Source organism: Nyctereutes procyonoides, unplaced genomic scaffold (assembly GCF_905146905.1).
Source record: "Nyctereutes procyonoides isolate TBG_1078 unplaced genomic scaffold, NYPRO_anot_genome, whole genome shotgun sequence".
In the NCBI taxonomy this organism is placed as follows: Eukaryota; Metazoa; Chordata; class Mammalia; order Carnivora; family Canidae; genus Nyctereutes; species Nyctereutes procyonoides.
In genome coordinates, this window is record NW_026575133.1 from 9,832,707 (window position 1) to 9,847,104 (window position 14,398).

The 14,398-nt window shown below is 41.7% G+C and overlaps 1 protein-coding gene across 1 annotated transcript in view; it reads left to right on the forward strand.

The window, feature by feature from the left end:
• The window catches only part of SORCS3 (sortilin related VPS10 domain containing receptor 3), a 584,039-nt gene that overhangs the window by 462,962 nt on the left and 106,679 nt on the right, over positions 1–14,398 (forward strand). Inside the window, exon 8 of the mRNA XM_055299867.1 lies at positions 10,571–10,660. Coding sequence (XP_055155842.1) covers positions 10,571–10,660 — 90 coding nt within the window. The remainder of the gene's footprint in view (positions 1–10,570; positions 10,661–14,398) is intronic.

Below are 14,398 nucleotides of genomic sequence, written 5' to 3' on the forward strand. Positions count from 1 at the left end.
GTCTTTTTTTCTGATCTTGACTCAGCAGACACAGACTGAAGCAGCCTGGCAACATGAAAAGAGCCTGGGGTTTCAAGTCAGAAGTTCTGTGGTTGGCTTTGAACCTCACCTTTTAGTAACAAGATGACCTAAAGTCAGGCCTCTTAATTCTAAAATGTGGAGGTAATTAGACCTCCCTCACAGGGTTGTGCCCTGACCAAATGAGATTCAGTCCAATAATACAAACTAATGGCAGAGAATAGAGTACTCTACAAATATTAGTTGTTATAACATGGGTGCTAGGAACTAAGAGAGGGTAAAATGGGAATTTAGCACATTATCTACTGTAGAAAATAGTACAACAAGAGAATTAAAATGTACCCAGTTTCCAATAATTTTGAATGGCAGCTTATAAGGCAGCAAGAGGGCCACAAAGAGCCCTAAAAATCAGAAGAAGAAAAGATGAATTCCCCCTGGGAAATTGGAGTGGGGAGGCTTCCTTAGGGAGGTAGTTTGTGATACAGGTCACTGTGAATTCACTGATGTTGGAGACTTCTCATGATCTGGGTCATGATAAATCCCTCCAGGCAATTGATCCTAAATTAGCCATTCTTTGGAAAGACTCTGCAGGTGACACTTTAGGCTTGTTCCAGTTGTACAGTGTAGTGGATGTGGTTCGAGAGCCAAGTTCAAATCTGCACTCTGCCACTTTGGAGCTGCATGATCCTATGCATGTCAATTAAAGTGGGGCTGCAAAGTCCCATGTCCACATGTCCTCCATGTGGCCATTGTGCAGGAGAGCAGACGGTGCCTACAAAGTATGAGCACAGAGCTTGACTGTCCAGCGGTGCTTCTGCTGATGGAGGACAGGAAAAGAATGACACAGAGAGTACAGTGTGGAGGCTCCAAGTAGCAGTTGGCATCTCACAAATATTCATGGCTCTCTTGGGGAAGTGGCAGTGTTTCCTGAGAAACAGGTTGACAGATGGTTTAAATCTGTCCACTGCTGTCCCAAAATTCACTCATGAAGCATGCAAATCCCATGTTGGCGAAGTTTTGTCATATCTCGCAGCCCACGCATATTTCCAAGGCCGTCTGGAAATCCCATGTCCCAAAGAAGCATCCTTTCTTCTCTAGAAAATTAATGACTTTGTTTGCCTTGCCCTTTTAGGATATGTAAAATATCTTGAACATATCGATAAAATTAATCATTCTCTAAGTGGCTATATATGCCTGCCATTCATCTTCTGTGGCTGAATACACTTCTGTTCTATATCTCTGCCAATCCACTTCCTGCTTCCCTTGTGACATCCCTTATTGCCCATCAGTCTACAGATAGCTATAGCCTCATTGGCAAATTTCAGTGTCCCCATGATCAATAGAGTGAGTAGCTGGATCCACAGCTTGATTTCTGTCTTAGTCTGTTCATACTGCTATAAGAGATATATACCATATAACAGAATCTTATATACAGACAACAGAATCTTTCCCACAGTTCTGGATATGGGAAGTCCAAGATCAAGGTACTGGCAGATTTGGTGGCTGAAGCTAACCCATTTCCTGGTTCACAGACATGTGGTAGAAGGAACACTGGAACTCCCTGGAGCGCCCATGCATGAAGGCTCCACCCTCATGAACTAATCACCTCCCAAAGGACCCACCTCCACATACAATCACATTGATGATTAGGTTTCAACATAGAAATTTGTGGAGAACACAAACATTCAGTCTACAGTAATTTTCTAGTGAAAATAATTCTAACATCTTTGGGTTTTTAGGTACATACTACAGGTCAATTATAACATTCTAATCATTACAATTGTAGGACACTTTACAGTTACATGAAAGCATTTTATTATTATATTATTATTTATTCTCTATACTTCTCTATAATTATTTGCTCCCTTTTTATAGAACAATAGCCCTAAAACTCTAAGAGATTAGTTACCATGCAAAATTGCATATCTGTTAACTGGTTAAGCTGAAACTAGAAACACAGACATTACGTATTCCAGGACCTTATACCCTTCTTCCTTCCTTTCCTGTCCCACTATTTTGTATTTATTTTCTGAAATTCTGGAATACTAGAGCAAAGGCAGAGGCTGGTGTTTGGCTTGGGAAGATTTCAGTCAATTAATTGACCTCATAATATCCACCTATAGTAAGGAAAAAGGCTATGTGAGGTCTCAAGTCAAAGAGAAAAGTTATTTAAGACTGTTGAAGCTGGGCTCCTTATAATCTGCTCCTACCCCCTCAGTTGCATCTTTCCCAAAGCCATATGGAGTTCACAGTCCACTAGGAACAGGGACATTTCTGAGAGGACGGGGGAGATGTTTTGGAAACATGTCACTTTAGGGTTTCCATGGGTATTGCTTTCTTTCTTTCTTTCTTTCTTTTTTTTTTAAAGGAAACTCAGGTATCCTGATCTAGAACACTCAAAGAGACTGTTTAGGTTTTAGCTTTTTACCTGTTATTACATTAATTGGGAGTATCAAGCCGCTTCCAACTTTTGTGCTCCAAGATGACAATTCAAGCCCATTATCTGCTCTTTTTTTTTTTATTTCTACATTTAACTTTGCCTTTTTACCCTCCCCATCCCACCCTCATTCCCCCAAAAGAACTTAAAAAGGAAAGGTAAAGGACTTTCATCCTGAAGAGGCAGATACATGTCCTAAGAACTTCTTGCTCTCCCTCTAAGTCATGAAAGCCGTAACACGAAGATAAGGCTTGCAGCAACAAATGGCTCAAGTCTCTGGCACAAAACACTTTGGCTTCATGGTCTTCTCCATGAAGTCATCCTTCCTGAAGACCACAAGAAGAATTTCAATCCTCTGTCCCTGGTCAATTCTGACCAGGTAGCCCGTGTGGCTACCCCAGCACTTCTTAAAGCCTCCTGTTTGCATATATAAACTGCCACCATGGTCAATCCCTAGTTGGCCCCAAGATGTTACACTGGTGCAGGTAACTGTACTTCTAGCTCAGCAGGGGTGAGTAATCTGCAATGACTGCTTAGTATGTGCCAGCACCAGGGTTAAAACTCTTTACATGCTGTACTGTGTTTATTCCTTATACTACCATTTTCCAGAAGAAATTAGGAAGGTTAAATCAATTACCTGTTCAAGGTCACCAAACCAGCAAGTGGCCTAAGCAGGATTTAAACACAGGTCTGGGATCCGAACCAATGTACTATACTGCTAAAAAATCAGAGGAGGTGTATTTTTTTTTAAATATGTCCTTGGAAACTTACCAAGTCCAGACCCTTTACTGTATTCAAAGTAACAGTCTCAGAGTCAGGCACGCTAACTCCTTTCCTAGAGGTGTCGGTGGTCTAGACACAAATCTTCCCCCCATGCTTTTCTAACTCCCCACCTTTTCTCTCTCTTATTACCATTCCCAAGGGACAGTTAAAGTCCCAAGAAATTTCTTGGCAGGGTGGGTGAAGGTGGTATTTTGTCAGTATGATTTTGCTATGGCCAACCTCAGTATTCATCTTCCCTCCAGCACGTCCCCTACAAACACATACACATGCTCTCTCTCTCTCTCTCTCTCTCTCTCTGTCTCTCCAAATTGAGAGAACAATATTTGCTTCAGTGTCAACCATCTTATTCCAAATCTACTTTTCGTGAGGTTATTTGGGGGTTGTTATGTTAGGGCCCCAGTAAAAGATTTTATTGTGTTAGGGCCCCAATAAAAGATTTTATGTGCAAATCTGTTTCAAAGGAGGTTCAGACTCAGAACAGTGTATGCATGGTAGGTAATAGACTCACTCTTTCTAGAAACAGGCAGATAAAACTGCATATTACATTAATATCACACAGCCTCCAGGACATAAAATGAGCAGACACCAGTTTGACAAACACTAAATTCAACATCAAACAGTCTAGCAGAGGAGATGGCTTGCTGGTAAGATGTCATGTTGTTCCAAATGCCATCCCACAAGTTTTGTTTCCAACCTATAGTGTGGTGCCGTAGTAAAACACTTTTGGCAAATGACCTTAGGATGGTAGGGGTAATGTAACGTGCTGTGCAGAAGCCCCTGGGGCCATCCCAACACTTAGAACAACTTCCTGATGAGACTGATGGCTATTTATTGACTTCCTAGCCCAGCGGTTGAATCTTGCTCCTTTGTTCTTGAAAGAGAAATGTGATCTTTGAAGGAATTATGTAGGTGGAGAGGAAGAGAAAGGCCTAACAATGTCAAGATTTATTTTAAATAATCTGAATAGAATTAATGAGCAAAGAAATTGGAAAAGTTAATTGTGCATCCTAACAACTATGCTCTTCCCTTTTGTTTCTTTGAGGAGGAGGGAATGCTGCAGAGGCTTGTGTGGGAGTCACTAACGGAAGCCTGTACAGGTGGCCACTTCTCTTATTTAGGCAGATTATTCACATCATATTGGGCCCAGCAAGGTCCTCTAGCTGTAAAATCTCCTAAATGCCATTTTCTGCATTTCTCGTGTCAGCCAGATTTCTTTCCACGATGGTCCCTCTTATTCACAAATTCTAGGAGCAGCACCGTTCACTCCTGTGCAACAATAGAGCATTGATTTCTCAAGACTAAGAAACTGATATGATCCCTTACGTAAAAGGATCTGCCTTGTTGGTAGGCATCTTACCTGGGAAATTGGAAATTGAATGACATGGGATCCATTCCTATCCACAAAGGTTTGGAAACCTAACATAGTCCAAGGGACCAGCATAAGCTTTGCAGTCAGATAAACCTGAGTTCTAGTTCCAGCTCCACCATTTAATTGGTGTGTTTGAGTATATTGTGTAACTTTCCTACTCCTCAATTTCTCACCTGAACATAAAATAGAAGGCTGGTATGTACAGAGGAATGGTGCTTGGCATATGCTAAATACTCAGAGAATGTTCTATTAGGGCACTACTAATATTACCAACAATAATAATAGTAATCATAATTAGTGTGGATATTAAATAATATCATGAATTTAAGGCACTCAACACAGTAGACACTTGAAAGTATTCATTTTTGCTTCTCTTTTCAGATCACTTATGAGTTCTAGAGATACTACGAGTTTGCCTCTGTCTATGGCAGAAACAGGTTCAATATGACTCCAGGTGCTTTGGTTCCCTTTTTTTTTTTTTTTTTTTTGGCAAATCTCTCTCTCTCCCCCAGGACAAGCCATCATCCAGAAGCAAGGAGAAATGAAAAAATAAAAGATATGTCAGGTTAGACTTGGTTACGGCAAGAATGGGAACAAGTCAGAAGAGACAGATGTATTTAATGGTCAGTTCATTTGTCCAAAGGAATCATTTTCACTGGCCAGGAGCCCAATTAAACCTGTAAAATGGAAATCCAGAAAATCAGATTAACGAGCCAGTCATTAGTGAGGAAAAGACCCAGCTAATTCAGTGTTTAGCATGACGGATGGGCCCAGAGCAAATAATTGGATGACATTCATCATATGTAAAATAAAAGGTGTCACTGAAAGGGAAAGTGGTAATAATCTTTGGGATTTACAATGCCAGCAGATTTGCTTGTGAGGAAGAGAAAAGTTCATCAAAATAGATTAATAGTCACTAAACTTTATTCTTTTCTTATGTGGTTGCCAGAGAGCCATGCAAATAATAGTGGAGAGGCAGCAAATGCATCGGCTTGATTATCATCCCAACATTGTGAGGATTCTGCTCCCAAAGGAGAGTGCTAGAGATAAATTCTGGTGACCATCTAGGGACTGGGTGGAATGGAGAGTTCTTCAGTGCCACCATGGTTTAGTTACTAAGTAATGGAGGATGTCAAACTCAAAGTGTCTCTGGTTGAGTGGATTAATCCCCACAATTCATTATTCAGTTAGTCACTGCATATTGAGCCCCTGCTCTGTACATGACATTTTGGGGATGCACTTATTCCTAGTTAAGGGCTTGGACACAGGTAAGAGTCACAGATTGGCTGTAACAGCAAAAGGCTGTGTGGTGTCGAACAGGTTAGCTGACCACTCTCAGCCTCAATTTCCTGACCTGTAGAGGTACTATATATTATTTAATATATAATTAAAATCAAATGAAGTATGGTATATAAACTGCTTATTGTCCCATTTTCTGTGTAATAAGCTTTCTTTGCATGGTAGTCATTATTAATCTTGTTCTATTCCCTTGCCTCCTCTCTTCTACGAAGACATTATTTTTAAGATACACCATCAACGTCATGACAGATTTCCTGGGCTTATGAACAAAAATAAACATAGATACACATGCCAACTACAAGATTTTTACATGTTTTAAAATACATCTTGGAATCAAGACAATGTACTGTTGTTATAGTGAGATGAGTAAGATGAATGGAGACCCTTCTTAGTCACAAGAGGAGGAGAACAGGTCTAGAGCCAGACTTTGCTAGGTTCAAATTTATCTTCTGTTGAGCAAGTCACTCAGTACCTTATAGTCTCTGAAGGGTTGTCATGAAGATTAAACTAGATAATTTATATAATTGCTACATGCAGTTCTGGAGCATAATAGATAAACTCAATCAGTGACCATTGTGTCATTACTTTTATTACTATGTATTCACCAATCACTTGCCATGAGTCCAGCACTGACTAGGAATCAGGGAGGTTGCAATCCTATAATAAGACATGGAGGGAAAATTGTAGGACTATGTGCACCACAAGAGTAAATGTTGAAAGGGCTGTAGGAATAGAGAGGACAAAGTTCAAGAATTGAGAGGAGAGAGAAATTGTAATGATTTGGTGGCATCCAAAGCCCTTCCATGAACCCATGGGTCTTACAGTGAGGTTAAACTATCAGTTGGATGGTTCAGAGAAGTACAGAGAAGGATACAACCAGGACAAAGCAGAACTGCAGGAGCCAGCTTGGTATCACTGGGAGATACTTTGATATCATAGATACTGGAAGAACCTCTGGGTCCCTGGGGCTTCATCAGCCCCTTAGTAGTTTGGATTGTCCAATTGTGTGTCTGGAGTATAATCTCCTTCTTTGATTTCTCAAGTATGAAGTCTCCAGGTTGTGTATGTGAGCTTGTGTGTGTGACAGAGAGTCTGTACTCATGCAGGATTGTATCAGACATGGCTCAGCTCAGTTCCCGAGCTGGTGAGGCCCATCACCCTATTGAGGAGACCACTCTGTTCTCCTTTGACTCTTTGTGATCTGGAAACCCCAGGAGACCCAGTGTTGTTCTATGGTGCTGATCCGATGCTTGATGGTGCTCTCACCTTGTTCCATATGGAGCCAACTGAGTCTTCTCTGGAGAAACTTCTTTTAATTAATTGTGTTCTGACCAGCATTCAGTGATAGGACTAAACTTCTGTGATGCCAGTTTACTTTCCCAAGGCAAGTTTGGTAATATTCAGGGTGTCTCCTGTAGAAAGCTGCATTTTAAGCATATGACAAGTGACCAGAAGGCACCTGGGTGGCTCAATGTTTGAGCATCTGCCTTTGGCTCAGGTTGTGATCGCAGGGTCCTGGGATTGAGTCCTGCATTGGGCTTCTTGCGGGGAGCCTGCTTCTTCCTCTGCCTATGTCTCTGCCTCTCTCTGTGTCTCTCATGAATAAATAAATAAAATCTTTAAAAAAAAAAAGAAAGAAAAGTGACCAGAGCATATATTTTGGGATTTAACAATTTTATCACTGGGTATGAGATCTCCTTTGAGGGTGATGAATATCTTTTAGAATTAGATAGAAGTTGTGTAATGCAAATGGGCTAAATTTGTACTGAATTGTACATTTTAAGATGTTAATTTTATGTAGTAGGAATTTCACTTCAATTAAAAAAAAAACTTTATGGTCATTGTCAACACAAAATCAGGAAAGTGGCTATATCTCAGAGAGAGGCCAGGGTCAGGATAGGTGCCGGGCATGGAACCACAGAAGTGTATGTCATTTGTCATTAAAATTCTAGTACTGAGCTGCTCAGACTGAGGTCCTCAGACCAACAGCATCAGCATCATCTGGAAACTCATGGGAAAAGACAATTCATGGACCTCACCTCAGATTGATCAATTTAACGGCTCTGTAAGTGAGGCCCAGAAGTCTGAGTTTTAAGCAGCCCAGGTGATTCTGATGCAGCTTAAGCTTAAGCACCACTGTTCCAATTCTTAGGCTGACAGGTGTACATGTGTTGGTTTTATAATTTATAATTAAAACACTAATTCACAAAGATGTTACGCACTCCTATGTTTATTGCAGCATTACTGACAATAGCTGAATTATGGAAGCAGCTCAAGTAGCCATCAATAGATGAGTAGATAAAGAAGATATGAGATATCTATATCTATATCTATCTATATATAGATATATATCTACTCATGAGTAGATAAAGAAGATATGAGATATTTTATATACATATACATACATAATGGATATATATACACATAATGGAACATCACATCACTCAGCCATAAAAAATAATGAGATATAGCCATTTGCAACAACATGGATGAATCTAGAGAGTATTATGCTTAGTGAAATAAGTCAGAGAAAAACAAATACCATATGATTTCATCCATATGTGGAATTTAAGACACAAACAAATGAACAAGGAAGGAAAGACAAACGCTAAAACAGACTCTTAACTATAAGGAACAAACAGATGGTTGCCAGAGGGGACCGGGGGCAGGGAGGATGGTGAAATAGGTGATGGGGATTGAGAGGATACTTATCTTGAAGAGCACCAAGGAGTATCTAGAATTGTTGAATCACTGTATTGTATACCTGAAACTAACATAACACAGTATGTTAACTAGACTGGAAAAAGGAAGGAAGGAGGAAGGGAGGAAAGTAAGGAAAGAGGAAGGAAGGAAGGAAGGAAGGAAGGAAGGAAGGAAGGAAGGAAAGAAGGAAGGAAGGAAAGGGAGGGAGGGAGGGAGGGAGGGGGAGGGAGGGAGGGAGGAAAGAGAAGGGAAAGGAAAGGAGAGGAGGGAAATTATAGGATGAAGCAAGGATTAGGAGTGACTAGGTATTCAGTACCAAAGATTATATTTTAATCTGATTCTATACAATTGAAATTTATTTTTTTTTGAAATTTATTTTGAAAAGAGAAAGATTTGGGACACCTGGGTGGCTCAGTGGTTGAACATCTGCCTTTGGTTCAGGTTGTGATCCCAGGTCCTGGGATCTAGTCCCACATCAGGCTCCCCATGGGGAGCCTGCTTCTCCCTCTGCCTATGTCTCTGCCTCTCTCTGTCTCTCATGAATAAATAAATAAACAATCTTTAAAAAAATAAGAAAGAAAAAGACCTCTTAGCAACTCATTGATCATAATATGTGAATGCCCCACCTCTAAGTCAATCCAGAACAATATAGATTCAGATGTCTTATCAAAAAACAAACAAAAAAAAACCCAGAAATCTTGAAATACAGGACATGAACAGCTCTAAGTAGGAAATAGAGATGCAGGGATAGTGCTGAACGCTAGGGACAAAACCAGTCTCTCCTTTTGATTCATAGCTTAAGTCTTTGACCAAGTTTTTTCCAAGGTTCTCCCTTCACACAGACTAATATTTGCTCTGCCTGAGAATTTGTGGGCTTCCAGTCTGTGAAGAGCAAGGGGAAGCCATGGGAGATGCCACCTCTTGGAGTGAGGAGCAATGGGTGGCTTTCAATAGAGATGTGACATCTCGCCTGCTCCCCGCAGCCGCTGTGGATGGGCGCCAGGTTTGGACTAGTGTGGGAGGACTGGCCCATCTCCAGCAAGTGCTTGGTGAGAACAGAGCGGGTGCCTCCAGTAATTGCCTCCTCGGCACAGCAGCCGTGTTGCTATTGTGGTCCTGCTATTTTCTCTGAACAGTCTATGGTATATTCTCTTGTGAATATTAATGTCCCCCTGAGTTAGGACGATTGGGCTGAGAGCAGCCATCTGCAGAGCTGTGCCATGTTGGCAGGACTTTTCAACAAGCCCCGACCAGAGGACCACTCCTTGGAGTGGTTTCCAGGTTCCTATAAGAATCCATCTGTGCCAAGTGAGATTACAGAGCTTGACTCCCTCAGATGGCAGAGCTGGGACTCAAACCTAGGATTTTTCACTTTCTGGTCCAGAGTTCTTCCTTTGACCTTTGATTCCTTTAAATAACTTCTACATGGAAAGGACCAAAAAATACCCGCTCAGTGCATGGATTTGTAAATATGAAGGGAAAAAGATTGTGCTCAGATGAGAAATGAAATTAATTTAAAAGTAGCAAGAGGTTTTAGACAAGAGTAGTTATTTAGATTCAGAAAAAAGTTGTTTCACAATCATGTCATGATTGCAATAGATTAGAAACTTATTTCTTAAGACAGAATAAATCCATCATGGGTACATCCTGCATCAGTGGCTTCTGTTATCAGTTGAAAATATTTATTAGGTGTGTACATATGTGGAGCATAGTGACCAGATGTGGAGACCCTGCTCTCACAGAAAGTGTCAGCCACTGAGAAATACTGTTGTGATTGCTCATCTGTTGTCTAAGTGCCATGACATAAGAGCAGCTCAGTGCTGTGGGACCAGAGGCTAAATGCCAGCAAGGGATATTCTCTAAAAAGTTATCACAAACCGATTGTGGCTGTTGATGGAGAAGCTAATACTTTTCAACTTGGCCATGATCCCTGACGCCATCTGACTTCTTTGTGTTTCCAGGTAACAACTGGTGGAAGAGCCAGCTACTACGTGTCCTATCGAAGAGAAGCCTTCGCCCAGATAAAGCTACCCAAGTACTCCCTGCCCAAGGTACACACAACTTGCTGTCCCAGGTCCTGCCAGACAAAACAAAAGGGGAGATGCTGCCGTGTTGGGCTGTGAGGAGGCATGACTTCTACCTGGGAGATAGCTGGCATGGAGCCTGACTTACCACCGTGGGGGGTTGGTCTCTGCTGATGTCCCTGAACCTGGGTTCTGTGTTCCCCTCTCAGCAGGGCATGCAGGCAAGAGCTTGGATTCCCTAGGTCTCATACATCCTGGATAGTCTGGGGTCATTGCCCAGTGAAAAGGGAGCAGCTAGTACTCAGTCTCTTCTGGGGGTCCTTCCCTCTTGCCAGAGCCTTCCTGCCAAATAGAGGTAGAGGCTCAGAATGGCCCAGGCAGGATCCCAGATACTGTGTATACGTGTGTGTAGAGGTGCACAGGTGAGTCTTGTGGAGTTCATGCTTCTCTCTACATTTTAATGTCAAATGTAAATGCACTGCCTATGTTTCTACTCCCTTCTTCCACTATGAGCAATTAAAAAGGAATAATTTACTATAATGTTAATATCAAATGATGGTATTTTAACTCCTGTTTTGGAAAATCATAAAACTTACCCCATAGATGCCATCCCTTGTGAACGATGGCTTCTTGGAGGAAATGGATCTTAGAACCTCAATCTGAACATGGACAGGATACAATCGCATCACTTAACGAGGCTACGAAAAAGCCAAGTCTGGTTGGCCACCTATCAAATGTAATGTTGCAAAGATTTGGGTCTGTAAGCTTGTGCTTGGAAACATCATGAAAGGCTAACTGAGGAGTACATAGGTGGGAGGGATTATGGGACAAGAAGGTGGGTAAGTGTCTACCTCTGGTTGTTTTATTCATTCATTCACATAGGCATGCATGGATTCGTCCATTCATTTGGTCCTTCTTTTATTCATCCGTTGAACAGTTCTTTCTCCCATTTAAGCTTTTACTCTGTACCAGGCACTAATTTAAGCTCTATGGATAGAGTAGAAAATAAGCTACAAATGATCCCTGCCTCCATGGAGCTTATATTCTGATAGAGAAGAGAGTCCCTGAACAAGGGATTGTAGGTGTAGGGGGTGTTACAGGTATAGAAGTTCAAGGACCATTGTGACATAATAGGTGGAACTTACCTATATGGACAGTGAGGATGAGTTTCCTAAAGAGAGTGGGGTTTAAGCTTATGTAAGAGGGTTAAGGAGTTAACCCTGCAACAAGGGTTGGGAAGCCAAAAGACATGCATAGGCCCTATTTTAAGAGAGACAATATGGTTCATTCAACAGACTACAACACCATCTCAAGAGACTGAGTTGTAGAGAGAGAAATGGAGAGGCCAATGAGATGAGCAAGGACTGTTTTAAGTAGCCTCAGGAGCCACGGGAATCCATTTCTCTATTTCTCTGCCCTCTCTGTGACTGACTACTATGGGGCCATCATATAGCATTGTGGTTGCAAAATGTACCCATCGGATATTCTAAACCCAAGCAGGATCCCTGAAGTTTGTCATGCTCTTTCAGAAGGAGAAAGACCCTTTGCAGTAACTTGATGATTTCCATGTATTGGCCCTGGAGAAGTATTTCAAGCATGTTCTAAACCATATTCCCAGCATAAATCCTATTCTTTCTCTGCATCATGTGCATATTTTATGTATTCTTAACCTTCCGAGGAAAACAAACAGTTTGCTCCCCTGGGCAGTGTGGCTGCAGGTGGAGACAAATGAAGCCTGGAATTGATCACAACCCTGGAACACTCCATTAACGATCAGCAACCCCATGGCAACTTACTGTGGTGGAGTACCATCCGTGTGGACCCTTTTATAGAACTTCATCCAGAGCAGCTTCATTAATATGAGGGCTGCTGTGAAAATAGCTGGATGGTTATTGATCCCCTTTATTAGCCAGCATTGGCTCAGATTTTCATAGCCTAGGCTGAGGAGGTAAGGACAGAGGGGGTGGAAGTGTTTAAAAATGGAAATGGCTTTTAAGCAAGTTGTTGCTGTTCTATGAGCTGCGATTGCTGTTAGGTGTCTTGCTTAAAAACAAAAACAAGGAGAAGCTCCCTGTCATCCCTGCCCTCACACCTCTCCCTCCTCCCAGCCTGTCTGTTCAGAATACACTCTCCTGGGGCACTCCGTGGCTTTGAGTGTTTTGCAGAGAATGGAATGAACACCATCAATAATGAATGGCATTATTAGGAGCCTTGTGTGGAGTCCTCCATAACCAGTCCCTGGGAGTCCAGTTGACATGGAAGGCACCCACACTACCAGAGGGCAAGGAGGCACAGGACAGGGACCCCGGGAGCCTGGCGTAAAGGCAATGGAGCTTCTGAGCAAGAAGTCCTGAGCTATCTTTCCAGCTCTGCCACTTGCTTACCCATGAGCTCAGGTCTTCTTATCTGTGAAATGGGTATCACAATACCATTGACCTATACTAAGCCCTGAGCTTCTGGAGAATGTAAGGTTTAAGAAACACTCCCTACTCTTGTGTTCCTGGATGTGGCTCACTGCAAAAACCACTCATCCCCATGCACCTACTAAGATGTAGACGCCTGTCTTCGACAAGATAAAATTCCCATTCTTTATCTCATAAATGGTTAACTGAACTCTTTGCCCTCACTGACCAACCTGGACAAAATGCTGGCTCGTTTGACTTGACCAGACTTAGTTTGGCTTTTCACCTTCCCCCAAGCCCTTAACTTTGACTCAGTCTTGAGCAGATGTGAGCACTGGGTACTCTTGCCAGCACTAGAACTCAGAACAACCCCTTGTTAACAGGCTTTCTGAAAATCACCTGACTATAAGGAGGACAGTTTCCTGTTCAATGGCCCCCTGTCCTGCCACCTGCTAACCCTGCTCCCCACACCAGGTTGTCTCTAGCCTTATTTTACTTTCTCTGTGAAAAGTAGTTCTCTGACTTTACTCTGAGGGCTTGCAGATATGGCAGCCAGAGTGTTCTCCCTATCGCAATAGTCTTTGCAAATAAAGGCTTTCCCTACCTAAGTCTAGGTTTGCTTTTAGTTGACAGTAGAATATGTTTAATCCCATTTTGAATAATAAAGGGGAGAAGAGGGAAATATGCTTGAGAAAATTTATTATAATGATAATGACAGTGATATTAACCTTTTCCTTAATTTCCTTAGGACAATTTTCCTTAATTTTTACATTGCCCCAAATACTGATTTAATCCTTTGCTGTGTCACAGCCGCACTTCTTAAAATGTTCTGTAATTCTAATTTCTTTTGTCACTTCCTATCCACTCTTCAGCCTACTTCCAGCTATCTTCTGCTTTCCCTTACCCCATTTTCCACTATTCCACCAAAAATCCTCTAGCCATTGTTACCAGGGACCGTCTCCAGCCAAGTGCAATAGACATTTCTCCATTTGACACTTGGAAAAAAATCCATACCTGATACTCTTCTCTTTGGAATATTTTATTCTCATTTCTTTTTCTGGTTCCTCTTCCACTGCCACCCTTAAATGTTAATGATCCTAAGTTCTGGCATTCTGCATGATTCCTAGGTGACTTCGTCCCTTCTCTCCATATTGGTGACACCTGTGTCTATAGCTTCATCCCATATTGATTGAACTCTGGACTGCTTATTTGAAGTAGCTCCCTTGAAAGATCCCATTTTAAAACTCTAGAACTGAGCTCGGTGTCTTTATATTATATCCCTAAAATTTCATCCTTCTCCTGTGTTTACTTACTCCATCTCTTTATTCATATGAAAACTTTTATTGGATATCTACCAAGTGCT